General features: G+C 48.1%; 9 protein-coding genes across 9 annotated transcripts; 2 read left to right on the top strand and 7 right to left on the bottom strand.

Annotated features, from left to right (window-relative positions):
* Nucleotides 1–103: 103 nt before the first annotated feature.
* On the bottom strand, nt 104–1,276 carry LOC112351364. The gene has a single exon (XM_024689116.1). The coding sequence runs from the start codon at nt 715–717 to the stop codon at nt 115–117; it is 603 nt and encodes a 200-aa protein (XP_024544884.1). The 5' UTR covers nt 718–1,276; the 3' UTR covers nt 104–114.
* Nucleotides 1,277–1,569: 293 nt separating this feature from the next.
* LOC112351365 lies at nt 1,570–2,154 on the top strand. The gene is made up of 3 exons (XM_024689117.1): nt 1,570–1,771; nt 1,854–1,905; nt 1,966–2,154. Exons 1-3 carry the CDS (start codon nt 1,674–1,676, stop codon nt 2,128–2,130), a joined length of 315 nt encoding a protein of 104 aa, XP_024544885.1. The 5' UTR covers nt 1,570–1,673; the 3' UTR covers nt 2,131–2,154.
* Nucleotides 2,155–2,264: 110 nt separating this feature from the next.
* LOC9644567 (multiple myeloma tumor-associated protein 2 homolog) lies at nt 2,265–3,346 on the bottom strand. Its single transcript, XM_002983808.2, has 4 exons — nt 3,272–3,346; nt 3,129–3,218; nt 2,736–2,994; nt 2,265–2,677 (listed from the first exon to the last, which is right to left on the bottom strand). The coding sequence occupies exons 1-4, from the start codon at nt 3,312–3,314 to the stop codon at nt 2,356–2,358; spliced, it is 714 nt and encodes a 237-aa protein (XP_002983854.1). The 5' UTR covers nt 3,315–3,346; the 3' UTR covers nt 2,265–2,355.
* A 50-nt stretch (nt 3,347–3,396) lies between these two features.
* Nucleotides 3,397–4,474, top strand: LOC9644304 (NADH-quinone oxidoreductase subunit B). The gene is made up of 3 exons (XM_002983939.2): nt 3,397–3,452; nt 3,513–3,888; nt 4,120–4,474. Exons 2-3 carry the CDS (start codon nt 3,521–3,523, stop codon nt 4,352–4,354), a joined length of 603 nt encoding a protein of 200 aa, XP_002983985.1. The 5' UTR covers nt 3,397–3,452; nt 3,513–3,520; the 3' UTR covers nt 4,355–4,474.
* Nucleotides 4,475–5,525: 1,051 nt separating this feature from the next.
* On the bottom strand, nt 5,526–7,878 carry LOC112351366. Its single transcript, XM_024689118.1, has 9 exons — nt 7,818–7,878; nt 7,597–7,763; nt 7,369–7,543; nt 7,142–7,313; nt 6,828–7,082; nt 6,609–6,770; nt 6,197–6,542; nt 5,982–6,133; nt 5,526–5,927 (listed from the first exon to the last, which is right to left on the bottom strand). Exons 1-9 carry the CDS (start codon nt 7,868–7,870, stop codon nt 5,589–5,591), a joined length of 1,821 nt encoding a protein of 606 aa, XP_024544886.1. The 5' UTR covers nt 7,871–7,878; the 3' UTR covers nt 5,526–5,588.
* A 1,506-nt stretch (nt 7,879–9,384) lies between these two features.
* Nucleotides 9,385–9,857, bottom strand: LOC9644566. The gene is made up of 2 exons (XM_024689122.1): nt 9,683–9,857; nt 9,385–9,625 (listed from the first exon to the last, which is right to left on the bottom strand). The coding sequence occupies exons 1-2, from the start codon at nt 9,855–9,857 to the stop codon at nt 9,498–9,500; spliced, it is 303 nt and encodes a 100-aa protein (XP_024544890.1). The 3' UTR covers nt 9,385–9,497.
* A 6,598-nt stretch (nt 9,858–16,455) lies between these two features.
* LOC9644302 lies at nt 16,456–18,757 on the bottom strand. The gene is made up of 8 exons (XM_024689179.1): nt 18,563–18,757; nt 18,335–18,509; nt 18,108–18,279; nt 17,793–18,047; nt 17,575–17,736; nt 17,166–17,508; nt 16,958–17,115; nt 16,456–16,893 (listed from the first exon to the last, which is right to left on the bottom strand). The coding sequence occupies exons 1-8, from the start codon at nt 18,717–18,719 to the stop codon at nt 16,555–16,557; spliced, it is 1,761 nt and encodes a 586-aa protein (XP_024544947.1). The 5' UTR covers nt 18,720–18,757; the 3' UTR covers nt 16,456–16,554.
* Nucleotides 18,758–18,890: 133 nt separating this feature from the next.
* On the bottom strand, nt 18,891–19,997 carry LOC112351367. The gene is made up of 4 exons (XM_024689121.1): nt 19,965–19,997; nt 19,620–19,912; nt 19,405–19,562; nt 18,891–19,351 (listed from the first exon to the last, which is right to left on the bottom strand). The coding sequence occupies exons 2-4, from the start codon at nt 19,804–19,806 to the stop codon at nt 19,019–19,021; spliced, it is 678 nt and encodes a 225-aa protein (XP_024544889.1). The 5' UTR covers nt 19,807–19,912; nt 19,965–19,997; the 3' UTR covers nt 18,891–19,018.
* LOC112351321 (voltage-dependent calcium channel subunit alpha-2/delta-1-like) lies at nt 19,914–20,452 on the bottom strand. Its single transcript, XM_024688981.1, has 2 exons — nt 20,174–20,452; nt 19,914–20,126 (listed from the first exon to the last, which is right to left on the bottom strand). Exons 1-2 carry the CDS (start codon nt 20,450–20,452, stop codon nt 19,914–19,916), a joined length of 492 nt encoding a protein of 163 aa, XP_024544749.1.
* Between the last annotated feature and the right edge of the window lie 793 nt (nt 20,453–21,245).

Below are 21,245 nucleotides of genomic sequence, written 5' to 3'. Positions count from 1 at the left end.
CAAAAACTGGTGAGGAAAAACACAAAGAAAGAAAGGCAAAGATTTTTCACTAAGCTTTTGCTATATCTCCCCGACTGAGACTGTGAATCGGTGCTTGCAGACACAAGCTGGGCCTCAAAAGGAAAATCTTGGTAAGCCTTCGTCGTTGATCTCCATACCACCGAGAGATGGCAGCATACTGCTCAAGTCCATGACGGGCTCTTGAAAGCTGGACATTATGTCGATGTCGCTGAAAGTGCCGAGCCTCTCTGGGATGTAGATGGGATTTCTTCTTGGGGGCGTATTCATGGACAACTTGAGAATATGAGGCGGCACCAGGATTCTGTTGGACTCTGGCTCGGGGACGGAAGCACAGCTCTGCCGGGACTTCGATCGAACAGTGCCGACTTTGGTATCGTTGCTGCAACTTCTGCCAGTGAGCTCCTGAACCAGAGATCGAAAATTGGCGGCGTCCGTCTTTATGACAGTGGGATTGAAGATGTGAACTACTCTAATGACCGGCACGCGGTGCCTTGGGGGACGCTCAGAATGACCATCACTGCCATCGCTACTACTAGTGCTGCTGCTGCTACTGCTGCTGCTGCTAGAAGGCGAAGAAGAAGGAGAGATCGACTTGAGGATGGTGTGAGAGCCTTTGCTGGTCCTATGAAGATTTCTTCCGTACTCCATACCGTCAGACGGGGAAACAACGTGAAAATGCAGGAGGCTTAAGAGCATTCCAGGTTCTCTCGAAGCACAAACAAGGCAAACGAACAAGAACAAGAACAAGAGCTTCTCTCTAGCGATTGGCGCGGGGAATTTCAAGAGTGTTCTTGGAAAGAGTAGCAGCAGACAGGGTGCTCGAAAGCAGGAGACGATAAATATATAAGCTTGTGGAGGTGGGAACAAGGGAGCTCACAAGAAAAGAGCGTGCCTATATCCTGGCCTTTGCTCATAAAAGCAGAGCCAATCGTGGCACAGGGACGAGGGAGAGATCAAGCAGGAAATCGGGCGCCTCAGACAGGGGGTGATGGCGAATCTAGGTCCCACAAGACACGCAAAACATTCAAGGAGATGATTAAGTTGGCTGCCTCCTTCCAGGTGGATCATCTTACAGACAAAGGCAAAGTTGCAGCAGGGGGGATATCAAGCAAGCAAACAATCAAACAAGCAAACATACGCGAGCAGGGACAAAAGCAAAAAGAGGGAAATGGTGGAAAAAAGGGGTGAAAAATCTCACTTTCAGGTTGGTTGCGATAAAGCGAAAAGCATGGTTTCGAATGCGACCAGTCCAACGAAGTAGGTGTGGAAATTCTTTCTATCATTTGGCTGATCATCTACTAATCATACGTTTTCCCACAGAGAAGTTTACGAGTTTTCCGATCGGTCCCGGATTACCATCCTGTGATCTCATTCGATAGTGAGACAGCCGACAGCGACAAAGGTAATTAGGTGCTAAGACAACAAACCGACGGGGCGACACAAGCGGTAACTTGTGTTTTTCTGCTCTACGAGATAACAAAAGACTTGTGTTTGATGTGCGTGCTGGAGGTTGGTAACCTGCGCTGAACGACTAAACATTGAGTGAGTGAGCTCTGTTTTTTCTTTGTCTTTACGGGCGCTCATTCATTGCTTGCTGTGTTGATCGTGGTGCTAGTTAAACGTTGAAAAAACCACACTGGCTAGCTGGCTGGATGCATGCATTGGTGCTCTCAAACAAGGAACGACGAGCTAGAAGCAAGACAGAAACCACAGAGGCGCGACAGAGAAAGGTACCCCGCTATTGCAACAGGTACCAGAATTAGAACGGTGTGGGGTCTTCTCTCACAAATGGCGTTGCGTGCGGCCGATTCTTCAATTTTTTACCTTCGCAGCAGAGCTCCTAGTGCCGACAAACGACCATGGTGGTGGTGGTTTCGATCTCGAGTAAGATTCTCCCAGTTTGATGCTTAAAAATCTCTCTTTTACTGACTAGCTGTGTTCCAGATCTTGGTACTACGACCTCAGATAATCTGCCATGGCACACAAGAGCACACAAGAGCGAATAATAGGAAGATAAGCACAACAAACACGTACGGAAGGGGCCGGGGAAGGAGTACGACACTCCGCGTCGGGTTTTGTTTTGTCGCCGAATGTGGGGGCATCCGTTAGACCTGCCGGGACTGACGCCCACAGCCATGTCATTCGTCTTCCTCGTAACCGGCAGCACAGCCGCCAGCTAGCGAGCAGCCGTTACAGATAGAAGATTTACTCAAGGTCCCACATCGTGCGCGCAGCGATCGCTCTGAGTAAATCACGCAACGCAAAGTTTTGCTGATAAACGCAAAGAAGCAAGTAAGTACCTCTCTCTCTCTCTATCTCCGTTTTCTCACGCTTTTAATCCGAGTCTGAATCGTGTCGCTGCCTCTTTGAGTGCTGCTGCTCGTCCTCGTCTCGATCCTCGTCTTTCCCGGATGATCTTCGCTTGAGCTCCTTTTGGTGCCGCCTTTCTTCCTTGCGTGCGAGTTTAGCCGCTTTTCTCTCCTCTTTGCGAGCGTTCTTCTCCTGCCTCCTCCGCTCCTTAGTTTCTTCTTTGCTGCTCCTCTTGCCACCATCTGTAGAGGTTGCAGCTGGTTCACTGGTTGCGAGCTTCTCCGGTTGTATCCCCGCCAATTGTTCTCCCCGTTCGTAGCCTCGTTGTTTCTTACTTGCTGCTGTACTGCGCAGGGAAACCGACAGTGAGCGCGTGACACGAGAAGGGTAGGGAGCAAACTTACGGTCCAAACCCAAGTCCTTGGATTCGTTCCGCTGCAGTGTAAGTCTCGGAGAGCTCCTCGGCAGTTTTTCCAGGCTTCAAAAGCTCCTCCAGCTCGTGTTTGTCGAGACGATTGACTTGGTTGCGTTTGTCTCGAGTAGGAGCCAAGCCCAAGGCCTCGCGCATTGCTTGATCTTCCTCGGCTTTGATTCTCTCGATCTCTGCCTTCGCGGCAGCGTCGGCCAATCCTCCTCCCTTTGCGTACCATGTCAAATCTTTGCCTGGAAGAAGCAAAAAAAAATCAAGAGAGAAGAGTTAGGAAACAATGAAAGAATGAGTTTGATCGCCAAAGGAAACAATGGGAATGGAATGGAGGAGTCTGATCGCCAAAGGAAGAGTGGAATGGAATAGATACCTCTTTGCCAGCGTCCCACTGGAGCTTTGACGCTGTGGCCCAGGTAATTCTCTCGATGCTTATCGACCTTGACATCGTCCCAATTAAACTCTGCGCCACCGCCAATTCAGAGATTGATGATCGATCAAGCATAGACTACTTACGATCGCGGCCTCCCCGGACGCCTCCGCGCGATGGATGATACATTTCCTTCCTGCCCAGAAGCCCTAGAAAATGGAATTAGGGCACAAAACTATATGAACACGTGGCGCGTTGTGGTTGGCTGAGTTCTTAAAGGGTAAAACACGAGAGCTAGGGTTTGTGCAGCGCACCGTCTTCTTCGAGGTACGCACCTCCATCGCCTTGGCATCGTTTGTGATCTTTGCCCTCTCCCTCTCAACGCAGCGGCAGCTATGGCGCTGCTTCCCAGGGCAGCTCGAATGGCGGTGTCCAGCACCGCGGCGAGGTCAAATCTTCTCAAGAGCAGCTTGCCGGCGATCAGCAGGGCGGATTATGCCACATCCAGCAGCAGCGGGGAATCCTCCGGCCTGGCGAATTTCGTCATCTCCAAGCTCGATTCCGTGATCAATTATGTGCGAGCGGGATCGATCTGGCCCATGACTTTCGGCCTGGCGTGCTGCGCCGTGGAGATGATGCACACTGGAGCCGCGCGCTACGACTTGGATAGGTTTGGAATGATCTTCCGTCCCAGCCCCAGGCAGTCGGATTGCATGATCGTGGCTGGGACTCTCACCAACAAGATGGCTCCAGCTCTTCGCAGGTACTTGGTTTTTCTCTCTTCCTTTTTAGTTTCCTTCTCTTTGCCTTGAGTCGGTGTGAAGATCTTCGTTGTTCTTTGTCGTGAAGATCTCCATTGTTCTTTGTGTCGGTGTGAAGATCTTCGTTGTTCTTTGTCGTGAAGATCTCCATTGTTCTTTGTGTCGGTGTGGAGTTCTTTCCAAAGTTCTTGAGCGTTCTTTCCTTGCGTCAACTGATAGTTTTCTACGTGCAGGGTCTACGATCAAATGCCCGAGCCGCGCTGGGTGGTCTCGATGGGAAGCTGTGCGAATGGCGGTGGCTACTACCATTACTCGTACGCTGTGGTTCGCGGTTGTGACCGGATTGTCCCAGTGGATATCTACGTCCCCGGGTGTCCGCCCACCGCCGAGGCGCTTCTCTACGGTCTCCTCCAGCTCCAGAAGAAGATCAAGCGCCGCAAGCAGATCGCCCTCTGGTGGGCCGAGTAAGTTTGCGGTATGGACTTTTGTGATTCTCTTTTTGTTGTAGTAGTATATTGTCTACGTATCATGCCTGGCTTGTCTGGAAAAGAAATGTTTGCCTGGTAAATAAATGCCTTTTCATTGACACTCGTGTTTTCGAGAGAGTTCTTTTTCTTTTTTTCCAGTAGCAGCGTCTTCGGGAGAGTTCTTTTTCCTTTTTTCCAGTAGCAGCGTCTTCAGGAGAGTTCAAGCGAAAGTGACAGTAAGATTCGCTAACGTGCGTCTTTTTTATCCTTACTGTGGTTGGCACCACGTTTTCGAATGCATGCGTTTTTACAAATCACTGCGGGACAAATGTCGACGAGAATCGGATAAGATTTATAGCCAGGATAACAGTTCTTTTGTTTCTTGTTTTCCTAAGGACCGGAGCTTGCCTTGCTTTGTTCTCGAGAGATGATGCAGGCTTTCGCGAGTGTAAGTTAGTATCATCTATCAAGCCTTTGGTTTTTCTAACTTAGTGTGCGCTTGTTTGTGATGCAGCGTTTGATCCGTGGTGTTGCCAAGAAGAGTGCAGCAGCAGTGGGGGCTCCAAGCTGGAGAAATGGTGCTACCAGTACGAGGATCAAGCGCCCTGAAGACGTTGTTCCAAATCCTTACACTGGCGACGCTGGTGTGATGAAGAGGCAGACAGCATCCGAGTACTTGCATCAGCGCGGAAGGTAGTTTTCTTTCTTCCTTGTTTTCGATTTCCCTAAAGGTGGATCCACTGCACAGAGTGTACCAGGTACCGTGCAGGAAAAACGGGATGAAGATGGTAACGACCGACATCCTCCGCAGAGAGCTCCTTCCGGTGCTTCCTCTGGCGGGAATGGTGTTGCTCGCCATTGGGCTGGGGGTGTGGACGTTCTGGTGGGAGCACGTAGCCCATCCCAACGTGAGCATCACTCGCGACCTCCGGGAGAGGCTGTTCGAGATCGAGCACCCCGAGTGGGTCAAGCGCAAAGCCGCCGTCTACCTCCAGAGCCCGCTGCGGAAGTTGTCACTCGAGTGGCCAACCGCTCGCATCGCTCACATCCAGCAGGAGCCTCCGCCCCCGATCGCCCATGGCGGCCCCTTGAGCTGAAGAGCTTCTTCTTCTTCGTGGTAGTGTAAGTCTTTCAAGTTTTTCTTTCTGTTTTAAAGCAAAGCTCTTGTTTTGTGTGCGAAAGTATGTATATAAAAAGACGAGTTTTGGAGATCTGAAGGAGTCCGAGGAATAAGATTACAAGTTTTGTTTCAGAGGAGATCTCGTTGGTTGCAACCAGTCCGGTTCTTGAGGTTGGTTATTATCGCTTTCAGTTGGAGATTTGCGGCACTTGCGACACAAAAACACGACGGAAACGAAGATGGCACAAGCGGCGACAACTCCGCCCGCAGCGATACCAGCGATTACTTTGCTCGTTCCCTTCTTTGCGGGACGAGGAGGAGGAGGAGAAGCAGTGGCTGTAGCGGCACAAGCTCCACAACATATAAAATCCCTGATGGGCGTGGTAAAGTCGCCTCTTGGACAGATTGGAGCCAGGCTCCCACGGAAGTCACAGCTGATGGTCGCATTGGAGAGCTGCAAAATCAAAGTTCTCTCAATCTAAAAAGCAAAATCGAAGTTCCACGTAACTGTTCGAGCGAGAGGAAGAGGCTTTTGCTGTGGAGGAAAGGATCGTTGAGATAAAGCTTTCTCAACCGTAGGCTGGCCAAGCTTCGCGATAAGCCCATCAGCAAGAACATCTATCGATGCAACTCCAATCAACTGTTGATTTGCATCAAAAGCTGCATGAAGTTAAAATAATTACTAAGAAGAAGCAGAGTAATAAATAATAGTATTATACAAACCTGGAAAGATGGAAGTTGTGACATTGCCAAGGCCAGCAGAATCGGCATACAAGCTCGCCCAAACTGGTTTCTTGTTGACGGCGACAAAGCGAAGCCATGCAATGTAGTCGAAGTAGCTGTGGATCTTGAGCAGCGGGTTTTTGTCGTCACTGATGAACTCGTAGCTCATGTTGAGGCTGCTCTGCATTTGCTGGAAAGCGGCACTGTCGTTGGACGTGAAGGACCCGATTCTGTAGACGAACACCACAACGTTTCTCGCGTTCAGCTGTGCCAAAACTGCGCTCAGTTGGGTCAAGTTGAAATTGCCAGGGGTGACAAACTGTCCATCTGTGAAGAGGATTATGACCTGGGATTTGCCAAGTTGAAGAAACCAATGTGATTTCTTGTGATTATCACACGAAAAGCATCTTACATTCAAGTTGGAACTGGAGTTGAAGAAATCAAGTGCTGCTTGCAGCCCATTCTTTATGTTACTGGCTGAGTTTCCAACACTTGTGTTGCTTATGGAATCTTTGAGGGATGAGATTCCAGCAAGATCCAAAGAGGTTTCCTGGACGTCAAGAACTACGGAAACCTGGTATTCAGAACCTCATGATCAGAAGTTATCCTAGTTTCTGATGAAAAACTTAACTGGAGCTCCGATTTTCTCACCACCGATCGTTGACACAGCCACTTGATCTCCATTAGTGAGGGTGTTTAGCAGCTGCTTAATGATGTTATTTGCAACATTAAAGCGGGTTTGGGAGGATAAAACTCCAGTGGGATTGCTCATGGAAGTGGAGGTGTCCAAGAGAATGTAGAGCGATTTTTGGACCGCCAAAGTATTGAGAAACCATGGCCTGAGCCTTGGATCATAAAGATCACACTGCCCACTGTCGACATAGTCCTGTCATATAAAGACATAAACTCTCGCTTGCAGGGAAGAAATGCTTATTGTGCACTTACCCGGCCCGGGTAAACATGCAAGTATCCTTCAATCCCTCCAAAGAAAGCCCAGCCAAGGGAAAACTTCTTCGTGTTATCCCAGGCCTGTTGTAGCTTCTTGTCTAGAGATTTTTGAGCACACAAGACCGTCTGAAAATCTCGATCTTTCTCCGGGTCTTGATCGGGTGGGACTCTAGATGACCATAGCAACATCTCAAGTCAAAGCTGTACATTGACAAACTAGATACCTGAGGTATGTTTTTTGAGTTGAAACGCTTAAGTTCTGGCAAGTTCCATTTGCCGGAGACGTGCAGTCTCCATTGCGCAATACTGGAACGCAAGAGAGCTTTTGGATCTCATCCTTGGACTGCGGCCAGCAAGGGCGCCTTTTGCAAGTGTCGAGTGAGCAATCCGATAGACTTCCTGGAGTGACAATACTCTACAAAGTTGTTTGAGCTTGAGGTTCAAGAGCTTACCACAAGTATTGGCTCGATTTGAGATTGCTTGATTCGCGATTGCCTGGACCTGGAAATCGGTCTCGTCCAGCACTGTTTCGATGTTATCTTGAGCGTTTGCTAGCAGCAAAGACAAGACACCTAAAAAGGCAAATCTAAGCACGAGGGAGCTCTCCATTCGCTCAAACCTGCAAAAGTGGTGGCGTTAATTTTATCAAGCTCTCATTCGTTCCTGGAAGCACCATTCCAGAAGTTCTGCCTTCCAGTATTCCGCAATGGAGGCTGGAAGCACCATCGTGTTGATTTTTAGGAACCATATCAAACCTATCCTAAACCGTGTGGACTTTTACGCCATCTGATGATGACATTTACGACATTTCTACATGTTTTTGGACACCAGTCATTCACTTCCATTGGCTTTTTAAGGGACGAAATCCATTGTTGCTGATGAGTTTTGAGTTTCAGTTGTAAATGAAACAAACAAAGCAAGGCTCTCTTTCAACCAGTTATGTTATTAGGCGACCTCTGCGGGCCAGTCACCCACACTTCTTGTTCAGCCCCGATGGGAGTTTCACTCGTGGCAGGCAAGGGGGATTTGCAGCACTTACAGTAGAAAACTACAGCAGCGGCAGCCAGAACAAGAACTGCCGCTCCCACGCAAATACCAGAACTGCCAATGAAGTCTTCGAAGAATTGGTGCTGGCAACAGCACAATCGCCACAGCACATGAACTCTGTGATCGGTGTCGAAAAATCTCTTTGCGGGCAAATGGGAGTCAGCTTCCCAGTAAAACCACAGTTGATAATGGTTGCATTCGAGACCTACTGGTAATGTCAGCGATAAGTTGAAAAGCTGGGGGTTTTGTGGACTTAACTGGTTGAGTGAGAGGGAAAGGCTTCACATTCTCTGAAGAATGGAAGCTCCGTTTAGACACTGCTTCTTGAACAGCAGCGCTGCCGTGCCTGCTGATAAGCTTCTCGGCAATAATGTCAATGCATGCAACTCCGATCAAACGCTGATTTGCATCGAACGCTACAGCAGTAATCAGATGATCAAAGGACCAAGACAAGAAAAGGAGCGCCGGTTTACCTGAGCTCGTCGCGTTTCCGAGCTCGGCGGCATCAACGTAGGCTTTTTGTTCACGGCAACAAAGCGAAGCCAAGCGATGTAATCAAAGTAGCTCCGAATGTTGAGCAGGGGATTTTTCTCGTCTTTCACAGCCTCGTAAGTCATGTTGAGGTTACCTTGCATCTTCTGGAAAGTGGCATCGTTGGAGGTGAAGAATCCTATCCTGTAGACGAAAACCACAACACCTTTGTCGTTGAGTTCTGTGAAGAGTGGATTCAAATCTGTGAAGTTAAAATTGCTGGCAAACTGTAAGTATTACCTTACATTACGAGCACTGTTAGTGACAGACAAAGAAAGAGGATGATCTTTACGTTTAAGTTAGAGCTGGAATTGAAGAAATCAAGGGCCGCAGCAAGAGCTTTCTTGATATCCTTGGGTGAATTGTCGACTTTGACCTTGGCTATGGCATCCTTGAGGGACGAAATGCCAGAAGCATTGGATGATGTTTCAAGGTTTTCAAGCACGACTGAAACCTGCAAAACCAAAGCCTTAAGATGAATCATAACTTAGAAGATCATCGTTTAAATTACTGGAGCGGCAATAGGTCCACCACTAATCGTTGACACTGCTACTTGGTCTCCATTCGAGAGTGTCCAGGAGTGCCTTAAGAACGCTTCTGGCAGCGGCCAGACGGCTTTGGGATGACAAAGTTCCAACAAGATTGCTCATGGACAACGATTTGTCCAAAACAATGTAGAGTGATTTCTGAACTGCCAAGGCATTCAAGTACCACGGCCTGCGTCTCGGATCATATGTGTTACATTTTTCGTTGTCTGCATAGTCCTGTCGATTATCTATGCCTCCGAAAAGTGCCTTTCCTTCATAGATGCTGTTGCAGGCCTGTTGTAATTTGTGGTCAAGAGGTTTCTGAGCGCACAAGACCGCAGCAGTATCAGTCTCCGAAGCCAGCTCGGGTGAGACCCTGGACGTTTTAAGAAATCTCAAAAGAAAATACTAGCAAAAATGTGAGACAACCAACCTGATGTATGATCTCTCGCTAGACACGCTAACGTAGCGACATGTTCCATTCCCGAAGCTGTGCAAGCTAGATTCTGATGTACACCAATGCATGAGAGCTTCTGGATCTCATCCTGGGACTGCCTCTGCATTGCAGCCTGACAAGCAAGTCGATAGACTCCCTGCACAGCAATCATTCTTAGACTTCATGACACAAGTTTGCATAGACATGATCTAGAACGTGACCCTCACCACAAACATTCGATGGCCTGCTTTGCAATCTCCCGCACTTGCAAGTCGGTCACATCCAGCAGCTCCTCAATGTTGGTGTTCTGAGCACGGACTAGTACACGAAGTGTCCTAACAAGACGGATCCTAGAAACATCAAAAACTTGGCCTCCTTGTCTAGATCTAAAGCAAATGTTGTTATAGCACGACACAGGTAGATTGAATTGGACCTTCCTGGAAACAATCCGCACCCAAGTTGGCTTGAGACCGGCCATGATCTTCCAACCCATCGTTTAGTTAGGGTTGCCCAATGCCAAAAAAAGAAGCTGCCTTCTATTTTCCTCATGGCAAAACACTTGAAGAAGTTCATGCTGCCAACGTCTTGCCTTTCTGGTACAGAGAAACAGCATCAAAGATGGATGCTGGAGGAGGAGGAGGCGGAGCAAGCTGATACATCACAGCCGGGATCTTGTCTTCAATCTCTAGCACTTTCCCGTAATGCCCCTTCTGGGCATATGCGTCAGCAAGGAGCTTCCAGCTCAGGAAGTTCTTAGCTGGACACTGCAGAAATGCCTCTCGAGCGCACTTGACTGGGCCAAGCATGCCGTAGCCTCTGATGACGCAGTTCCACACCCACGTCTTCTCGTCTTCTCCTAGGCTTTTTTTTTTTTTTGCCATGGCTGCGGCTAGACCAATCCGGGCTTGAATGCGGGACATAGGATGCTACTTTACAGATTTCTGGACAACAAGCCGGGTTCTGAGAGAAGAAAGACGCACTTAGGAGATTTATTCAGCAACCGGGATCTCTTGTACAGTTGCTCGTAGTAAATCATAGCGATAGAAGAACTGTAAAGAGTTCCATGGCTTGCAGGGAGTTGACAATGCACGACTATTTTGGTTTTGTGTTGTCAATCCAGGTCTAATCGAGTGCTACTACTTTGGAGGAGAAAGGGATTGCTTATAACTCCAAATTTGTCTAGAGAACAAGCCGATCTTTCTTATGAATGGAAGTTCCAGGTGAAATTCAGATGTTGTTAAAGCAGCTATTTGAGACAAAGTTCTGTCTCGGGACGATGTTAGACACTGTTGTATTTTAACACACCCAAGAACATATCAGTTTCCGAATGCATGCGTTTTTACAAATCACTGCGGGACAAATGTCGACGAGAATGGGATACGATTTATAGCCAGGTTAACACTTCTGTTTTTTGTTTTCTTAAGGACCGGAGCTTGCCTTGCTTTGTTCTCGAGAGATGATGCAGGTTTTCGCGAGTGTAAGTTTCTACCAAGCCTTTTTAGTGTGCGTGTTTGTGATGCAGCGTTTGATCCGTGGTGTTGCCAAGAAGAGTCCAGCAGCAGCGGGGGCTCCGAGCTGGAGAAATGCTGCTACCAGTACGAGGATCAAGCGCCCTGAAGACTGATAAGGATGAACAGGGTCTTGTTCATCACAAGAGGCTACAAAAGAAAAACACACCCTACTCTCTCTAGTGTCCCCTAACTGCCTACCGCGCCTCTAGACAGCTCTGGAGAATATGCTATGCCAGCATATTCGTATCACTCCCACTCGAACACTAAGGTGCTCTCTCTCACGCCAAGTGCGTGTACGTGTCGCTGGAACAAAGCTGGAGGTAACGCCTTGGTAAAAATATCTGCAACCTGCTCTGTTGTTCCACAATGGATGAGCTCCAAAACACACTTGATCTCGAATATAATGGAACTGCACCTGGATATGTTTGGCGCGCCCATGAGTGCGATAGCACCCTGGTTATCGCAAAAGATAGCTGTTGGCCCTAGCTGAGAATAGCCGATGCCGTCCAAGAGCTGTCGTAGCCAGCAACATTCCTTAGCTGCTTGAGTAGCTGCAACATACTCTGCTTCGGTCGACGATAACGCTATAATTAACTGTCGCTTGCTGCACCATGTGAGAGCGCCGCTGCCGAGACTAAAGATAACCTGAGGTGGATCTCGGCTGCTCAACCTCGCCTGCAAAGTCAGCATCCGTGAAGCCAAACAGTTGCATACCTGCTGAGACTTTGGAGTACGTGAGTGCAAAATGTCTGGTCCCCTTTAAGTAGCGAAAGATACGTTTGACTGCTAACCAATGAGGAAGTCCTGGAGTCTCGAGAAACTGGGACACTGCTCCCACTGCAAAAGCTAAATCTGGCCGTGTGCAGACCATTAGGTAGACTAAGCTGCCAACCATCTGACGGTACGGTATCTGCATCTTCTCGCATTCCTCGACTGTTTGTGGGACTTGATCTTTTCTGAGATGGAGGCCGGCTTCCATAGGAATTGACGCTTCATTCAGCTCAGCAAGATGAAAGCTCTCCAAGATATCGTCAACATACTTCTGCTGAGATAATTGTATGATGCCAGCCTGCCTGTCGCGTATAATCTCGATCCCCAAACAATATTTCATTGGTCCAAGATCCACCATCTTAAATCGTGCCTGTAGCTCACGCTTGAGCTGCTGCAAAGCTATGCGAGTTGGACCGACTAGTAGACAATCGTCTACATAGAGTGCAAGATAAATATATATTGTACCTGACTTGCGAAGATAAACATTAGAATATGCTGAAATACTCACAAAACCGATGGAGAGTAGATAGATGTTCATCTTCGCATACCACTGCCGTGGAGACTGCTTTAATCCATATAAAGCCTTCTTAAGCTTGCACACCTTGTGTTCCTGGCCTTTGATGACATATCCTTCTGGCTGAAGGACATAAACCTCCTCGTCAAGATCGCCATAGAGAAACGCTGTGGTGACGTCGAGCTGCTCCACTTCTAAATTCTGCTGGGCTGCAAGATTGAGTAACAAGCGGATAGAGGCCATCTTCACCACTGGAGAAAACGTTTCATTGTAGTCCACGCCCTCAACCTGTGTACAAGTCTTGCCTTGTACTTGAGAAGTTTCTTATCAGCTCCAGTCTTGATTCGAAAAAGCCAGTTTCCTTCCAGGAGGTAGATCGACCAGGTCCCATGTCTCATTCTCCATGAGAGACGAATACTCAGAATTTGCTGCTGCTTGCCACTGCTCACGCTCAGGACTGGAGAGTGCCTCACGCAACTTCTTGGGAACCAAGATATCTTGGCCTTGAGAAAATAACAACTGGAAAACTGGAGAAGGTAATTCCAGAAACGCCTGTTGCACTTCTGGAGGAGCTGCTGCATAGTAGAACGTGTTGGAACCACTTGGAGCTGTCCCCTAGCTTGAGCTTGCTGCCGAGAAGCTCGGCGGGCAGTCTGAAAGTCAAGCCGTTCTTGAAATTGTGCCCCTGCTTCTGTGAGTGTGCGGATCCGAGTAGACCGTCTAAGCACTGGCTGTGGTGAAGGCTGAGTACTCCCACTTAAGCCGATCTCTCCGCCGACTGGAGGAGACGTCCCGTTCTGGCCTGAAGTGTCGCTCCCACCCGTGCCAAAAATACCTCCTGCTGATGGGTTGAGAGCTCCCACTCGCTTCAGCATCACTTGCCGCTGCGTCTATAGGGACGGGCTGATTGGATTCTGCTGCTGGAGCTGCAGTTGCGCTACCTCGTCACTGTCAAGAACCATAAACCGTTGACCGTTGACTGGAAGATCAAGAGCGCACGGGAGATTTCTGGTTGCATACGTCCGTGTTTCATCGAAGATCACATCACGACTGTGGAAGATCTTGGATGAGGACAAACTGAAGAGCTTGTAGGCCTTCATGTGATCACTGTTGCCGACTAGAACTGCCTTCACGCTGCAATCTTCAAGCTTGGTGCGATGCTTCCTTATGCATCCAAAAATTCGAAGATGGCTGAGATCCGGTTTTCTGCCATACCAAATCTCAAATGGTGTCTCGCCGCTCACTGCTGATGTGATCTGACGGTTTCGCAGATAAGCTGCGACTGCAACAGCTTCACACCAAAAGGACTCGGGCAAACCAGCATCTCGTAATAAGGAGCGAGCTGCTTCCTGGAGCGTTCGGTTGGCTCGCTCAGCTGTGCCATTTTGTTGCTGTGTATCTGGAACTGAATACTGCCTCTCAATCCCAGCTTCTTCACAATATTTGATAAAATCTTTAGAGACATATTCTCCACCACCATCACTTCGAAATTTCCTCAGTTTCTTGCGGGTCTGCAACTCTGCTCGAGTTCTAAAAAACTGGAACTCATTGATCACCTCAGATTTGCGAGCTAGAAACTTTGCTGCGATCACCCTGGAATAATCGTCTATAAAGGTCACAAAATAGACCTTCTTGTCTCGAGAAAGTACTGGCATCGTACACACGTCAGAGTGGACTAGCTCTAAAATCTCGGTAGCTCTTGTAGCAGCACCAGCCTTGAAAGGAAATCTGTGCTGCTTTGCGAGAACGCACGGCTCACAAAACCTCAGCTTCTGAGAAGTGATGTGAAGACCGTCAACCATGCCTGAACTCGCAAGTTGTTTAATATCCTGGTAATTCGTGTGACCAAGCCGGCGATGCCATGTCTGGAGGTCAACCGCATGCTGAGGACGAAGTTGCTCGCTAGGCTTGACTGGATACTCCACCTCTGCATTCAGCTGGTAAAGGCCAGCATAACGCCTCCCACTGGCTATAACTGACTCGCCTCACATTATAGTGCACTGCGTCTTGGAAAAGAGAAGTTCACAATCACGATCTGTGATTTTTCCAACGGAGAAGAGTGTCATCTTGACACCAGGAACGTAGTAGACTCCACTGACTGCTACAACCTGTCCTGTGGCAAGTCGAACCTCGAACTCCACACACGCTGTGTGAGTAGTCATCGCCGAGGTAAATTCGCTTCCCGTCTGGAACGTCTTCTAAATGCGAGAAAAGGCTTTGGAGATGAGTCATATGATGATTGGCTCCACTGTCAATCCAGATCACCTCTGTTCTTGGAGTGTTGGGTGCAAGGGAATTTGACTCTGCTACAGCTTGAGCCATGAACAAGCTACCATCTGTGACATCGTCTTGCTCTGCTCGTGTGTAATTGGAGACTTGCTTCCCCTTCCTGATTTCCTTCCGGATCTTGGCCGCGTCATCTGTACAGTCCCGGGCGAAGTGTCCTGGCTTTTTACAGATATTACAGAGACCGTTATTTTTGCGCTTCTTGTTTCTCTTTGGCTCGTTTTGACCTTCTTGTTTGCGTTCTTTGGCAGCATCCTCCTGGCGCGGCCCTAGCCTGTCCCAGATTGAGACCTTGGCCTTAGAACCAGCAAACATAGCCAAATCGCGAGGGATTTCTTCCAGAAACTGAGATCCTCCTAGCAAGGTTTCCAGTGCTAACATCTCGTTAACGACCTGTTTTGGTGGCCACATGTCCAGAGGCAGCAAGTTGAAACGCTGTTGGAATGCCCTTGAGAAACACTGTGACAAGGTCACTGTCGTCCACTTTGGTGGGAGATTGAAGAGTGTCGATCTGCTTCGCTGTATCCTTCAAACGACTTGCATAATCTTGAATGGACTCATCCTTCTTCTTGACCATGCTGCCGAACTTGGTTTTCATCTCAATTAGATTGGTCTTGTTGGTTCGGCCAAGCACTGTCTTTAGTGCTTCCCAATTCTTGTTGGCTGTCAGGGACGTGTCAAGGTGACACCGATAAATCTTCCCACTGCGCGTCCAAGGATTCTAAGTGTTTGAGTGTTTTGTCTGTTCCACTCTTTCTCGGGTGCAACCTCTGTCGCTGCCGCCAAAGGTTCTTCTCCATGAAGAAAAACTGCATCTGAGTTCGCCATCCATGGAAATCTCTGCCATCAAAAACTTCCAAAACGTCTTTGTCTGAAGCCATCCCAGAAAAACTAGTGCTCCGATACCATGATAAGGATGACCAGGGTCTTGTTCATAGACGTTGTAGCGGTCTAAACAGGGACCGCCTCCATTCATGGACACCAGCAAAGAAATCAGAGAAACCAAAAGAGATCCACTTCTGAACCACTAGAACACACCTGTGCGCTCACATCTAGCGCCCATCACTTCTCTCCTCCCATCCTCCCTCTTCAACCAAGAACCCTCGCTCGCCCACTTGCCACGTCAGCACTCAGTTAAAACTGGACACCGTTATCACCAGCGTCACCGTTACAACGTTGTTCCAAATCCTTACACCGGTGTGATGAACAGGCAGACAGCATCCGAATACTTGCATCAGCGCGGAAGGTAGTTTTCTTTCTTGTTTTCGTTTTCCTCTAAGGTGGATCCACTGCACAGAGTGTACCAGGTACCGTGCAGGAAAAACGGGATGAAGATGGTAACGACTGACATCCTTCGCAGAGAACTCCTTCCGGTGCTTCCTCTGGCGGGAATGGTGTTGCTCGCCATTGGGCTGGGGGTGTGGACGTTCTGGTGGGAGCACGTAGCCCATCCCAACGTGAGTATCACTCGCGACCTCCGGGAAAGGCTGTTCGAGATCGAGCACCCCGAGTGGGTCAAGCGCAAAGCCGCCGTCTACCTCCAGAGCCCGCTGCGGAAGATGTCACTCGAGTGGCCAACCGCTCGCATCGCTCACATCCAGCAGGAGCTTCCGCCCCCGATCGCCCATGGCGGCCCCTTGAGCTGAAGAGCTTCTTCTTCTTCTTCGTGGTAGTGTAAGTGTTTCAAGTTTTTCTTTCTGTTCTAAAGCAAAGCTCTTGTTTTGTGTGCGAAAGTATGTATATAAAAAGACGAGTTTTGGAGATCGGAAGGAGTCCGAGGAATAAGATTACAAGTTTTGTTTCAGAGGAGATCTCGTTGGTTCCAACCAGTCCGGTTCTTGAGGTTGGTCATTATCACTTTCAGTTGGAGATTTGCGGCACTTACGACACAAAAACACGGCGGAAACGAAGATGGCACAAGCGGCGACAACTCCGCCCGCAGCGATACCAGCGATTACTTTACCCGTTGGCTTCTTTGGGGAACGATGAGGAGGAGGAGGAGCACTGGCTGTAGCGGCACAAGCTCCACAACATATAAAATCCCTGATGGGCGTGGTAAAGTCGCCTCTTGGACAGATTGGAGCCAGGCTCCCGCGGAAGTCACAGCTGATGGTCGCATTGGAGAGCTGCAAAATCAAAGTTCTCTCAATCTAAAAAGCAAAATAGAAGTTCCAAAAGTTTGTACGTAACTGTTTGAGCGAGAGGAAGTGGCTTTTGCAGTGAAGGAACAAAGTGTGATCGTTCAGATATAGCTTTCTCAACTGTAGGTTGGCCAAACTCCGCGACAAGCCTATCAGTAAGAACATCTATCGATGCAACTCCAATCAGCTGTTGATTTGCATCAAAAGCTGCATGCAATTAAAATAAGCAGAGGAATAAATAATAGTACTATACAAACCTGGAAAGATGGAAGTTGTGACATTGCCAAGGCCAGCAGAATCGGCATACAGACTCGCCCAAATCGGTTTCTTGTTGACAGCGACAAAGCGAAGCCATGCAATGTAGTCGAAGTAGCTGTGGATCTTGAGCAGTGGGTTTTTGTCGTCACTGATGACCTCGTAGCTCATGTTGAGGCTGCTCTGCATTTGCTGGAAAGTGGCATCGTTGGACGTGAAGGACCCGATTCTGTATACGAACACCACAACGTTTCTCGCGTTCAGCTGTGCTAAAACTGGGCTCAGTTGGGTGAAGTTGAAATTGCCAGGGGTGACAAACTGTCCATCTGTGAAGAGGATTATGACCTGGGATTTGCCAAGTTGAAGAAACCAATGTGATTTCTTGTGATTATCACACGAAAAGCATCTTACATTCAAGTTGGAGCTGGTGTTGAAGAAATCAAGTGCTGCTTGCAGCCCATTCTTTATGTTACTGGCTGAGTTTGTAACACTTGTGTTGCTTATGGAATCTTTGAGGGATGAGATTCCAGCCAGATACAAAGAGGTTTCCTGGACGTCAAGAACTACGGAAACCTGGAATTCAGAACCTCATAATCAGAAATTATCCTAGTTTCTGATGAAAACTTAACTGGAGCTCCGATTTTCTCACCACCGATCGTTGACACAGCCACTTGATCTCCATTAGTGAGGGTATTTAGCAGCTGCGTAATGATGTTACTTGCAACATTAAAGCGGGTTTGGGAGGATAAAACTCCAGTGGGATTGCTCATGGAAGTGGAGGTGTCCAAGAGAATGTAGAGCGATTTTTGGACCGCCAAAGTATTGAGAAACCATGGCCTGAGCCTTGGATCATAAAGATCACACTGCCCACTGTCGACATAGTCCTGTCAATATAAAGACATAAACTCTCGCTTGCAGGGAAGAAATGCTTATTGTACACTTACCCGGCCCGGGTAAACATACAAGTATCCTTCAATCCCTCCAAAGAAAGCCCAGCCAAGGGAAAACTTCTTCGTGTTATCCCAGGCCTGTTGTAGCTTCTTGTCTAGAGATTTTTGAGCACACAAGACCGTCTGAAAATCTCGATCTTTCTCCGGGTCTTGATCGGGTGGGACTCTAGATGATCATAGCAACATCTCAAGTCAAAGCTGTACATTGACAAGCCAGATACCTGAGGTATGTTTTTTGAGTTGAAACGCTTAAGCTCTGGCAAGTTCCATTTGCCGGAGACGTGCAGTCTCCATTGCGCAATACTGGAACGCAAGAGAGCTTTTGGATCTCATCCTTGGACTGCGGCCAGCAAGGGCGCCTTTTGCAAGTGTCGAGTGAGCAATCCGATAGACTTCCTGGAGTGACAATACTCTACAAAGTTGTTTGAGCTTGAGGTTCAAGAGCTTACCACAAGTATTGGCTCGATTTAAGATTGCTTGATTCGCGATTTGCTGGACCTGGAAGTCGGTCTCGTTCAGCACTGTTTCGATGTTATCTTGAGCGTTTGCTAGCAGCAAAGACAAGACTCCTAAAAAGGCGGATCTAAGCAAGAGGGAGCTCTCCATTCGCTCAAACCTGCAAAAGTGGTGGCGTTGATTTTATCAAGCCCTCGTTGGTTCCTGGAAGCACGAACCACCATCGTGTTGATTTTTATCTGATATTTAGCTATCCTAAACCGTGTGGACTTCTACGTATTGCCAACCATCGCCCAAAGGCTGATGATGACATCTCCTGACTACATTTCTACATTTTTTTGGACACCGGGCTAGACTGTTCATTCACTTGTCCATTGTTGCTGATGAGTTTAATCGCAGGCTGGGCCAAGTTTCAGTTGTAAATGAAGTAAACGAAGCAAGGCTCTCTTTCAATCAGTTGTGTTATTAGGCGACCTCTGCGGCGATGGGCCAGTCACCCACACTTCTTGTTCAGCCCCGATGAGAGTTTCACTCGTGGTAGGCGAGGGGGATTTGCAGCACTTACAGTAGAGAACTACAGCAGCGGCAGCCAGAACAAGAACTCCCACGCAAATACCAGCAATGGCACCAACCGCCAATGAAGTCTTCGAAGAATTGGTGCTGGAAACAGCACAATCGCCACAGCACATGAACTCTGTGATCGGTGTCGAAAAATCTCTTTGCGGGCAAATGGGAGTCAGCTTCCCAGTAAAACCACAGTTGATAATGGTTGCATTCGAGACCTACTGGTAATGTCAGCGATAAGTTGAAAAACTGGGGGTTTTGTGGACTTAACTGGTTGAGTGAGAGGGAGAGGCTTCACATTCTCTGAAGAATGGAAGCTCCGTTTAGACACTGCTTCTTGAACAACAGCGCTGCCGTGCCTGCTGATAAGCTTCTCGGCAATAATGTCAATGCATGCAACTCCGATCAAACGCTGATTTGCATCGAACGCTACAGCAGTAGTCAGATGATCAAAGGACCAAGACAAGAAAAGGAGCTCCGGTTTACCTGGGAATATTGAGCTCGTCACGTTTCCAAGCTCGGCGGCATCAACGTAAACAGGCACCCACGTAGGCTTTTTGTTCACGGCAACAAAGCGAAGCCAAGCGATGTAATGAAAGTAGCTCCGAATGTTGAGCAGGGGATTTTTCTCGTCTTTCACAGCCTCGTAAGTCATGTTGAGGTTATCTTGCATCTGCTGGAAAGTGGCATCGTTGTAGAAAAAACCACAACACCTTTGTCGTTGAGTTGTGCAAAGAGTGGATTCAAATCTCTGAAGTATCCGTGAAGAGAAGTATTACCTTACATTACGAGCACTGTTAGTGACAGACAAAGAAAGAGGATGATCTTTACGTTTAAGTTAGAGCTGGAATTGAAGAAATCAAGGGCCGCAGCAAGACCTTTCTTGATATCCTTGGGTGAATTGTCGCCTTTGACCTTGGCTATGGCATCCTTGAGGGACGAAATACCAAGAGCATTGGATGATGTTACAAGGTTTTCAAGCAAGGCTGAAACCTGCAAAACCAAAGCCTTAAGAAGAATGATAACTTAGAAGATCTTACTGGAGCGGCAATAGGTTCACCACTAATCGTTGACACTGCTACTTGGTCTCCATTCGTGAGAGTGTCCAGGAGTGCCTTAAGAACGCTTCTGGCAGCGGCCAGACGGCTTTGGGATGACAAAGGTCCAACAAGATTGCTCATGGACAACGATTTGTCCAAAACAATGTAGAGTGATTTCTGAACTGCGAAGGCATTCAAGTACCACGGCCTGCGTCTCGGATCATATGTGTTACATCTTTCGTTGTCTGCATAGTCCTGTAGATTATTTATGCCTTTCATGAATTAAAATCAAATGGAAGACGAAAACTTTGTACCTGGCTTGGATAAACGTATAAATAGCCTTCAATGCCTAGATATTCGTTGTGCTGTTGCAGGCCTGTTGTAATTTGTGGTCAAGAGGTTTCTGAGCGCACAAGACCGCAGCAGTATCAGTCTCGGAAGCCAGCTCGGGTGAGACCCTGGACGTTTTAAGAAATCTCAAAAGAAAATACTAGCAAAGATGTGAGACAACCAACCTGATGTATGATTTCTCGCTAGACACGCTAACGTAGCGACATGTTCCATTTCCCGAAGCTGTGCAAGCCCCATGCATGAGAGCTTCTGGATCTCATCCCGGGACTGCGGCCTGCAGGGTTGCCTGATGCAAGTCTCTGGCAAGCAAGTCGATAGACTCCCTGCACAGCAATCATTCTTAGACTTCATGACACAAGTTTGTATAGACATGATCTAGAATGTGACCCTCACCACAAACATTCGCGCGATTCAAGATGGCCTGCTTTGCAATCTCTTGCACTTGCAAGTCGGTCACATCCAGCAGCCTCAATGTTGGTGTTCTGAGCACGGACTAGTAGCACGAAGTGTTCTAACAAGACGGATCCTAGAAACATCAAAAACTTGGCCTCCATGTCTAGATCTAAAGCAAACTTTGTTATAGCACGACGACAGGTAGATTGAACTGGACCTTCCTGGAAACAATCCACACCCAAATTGACTCGAGACCCGGTCATTAGCCATGATATTCCAACAACATCGTTTACTTATATTTTGCAGTTCCTCCTAGGCTTTTTTTTGC

Source organism: Selaginella moellendorffii, unplaced genomic scaffold (genome assembly GCF_000143415.4).
Source record: "Selaginella moellendorffii unplaced genomic scaffold, v1.0 SELMOscaffold_60, whole genome shotgun sequence".
NCBI classification, from domain to species: domain Eukaryota; kingdom Viridiplantae; phylum Streptophyta; class Lycopodiopsida; order Selaginellales; family Selaginellaceae; genus Selaginella; species Selaginella moellendorffii.
Note: the sequence above shows the minus strand (reverse complement) of the source record. Positions and strands in the feature narration are given on the sequence as shown.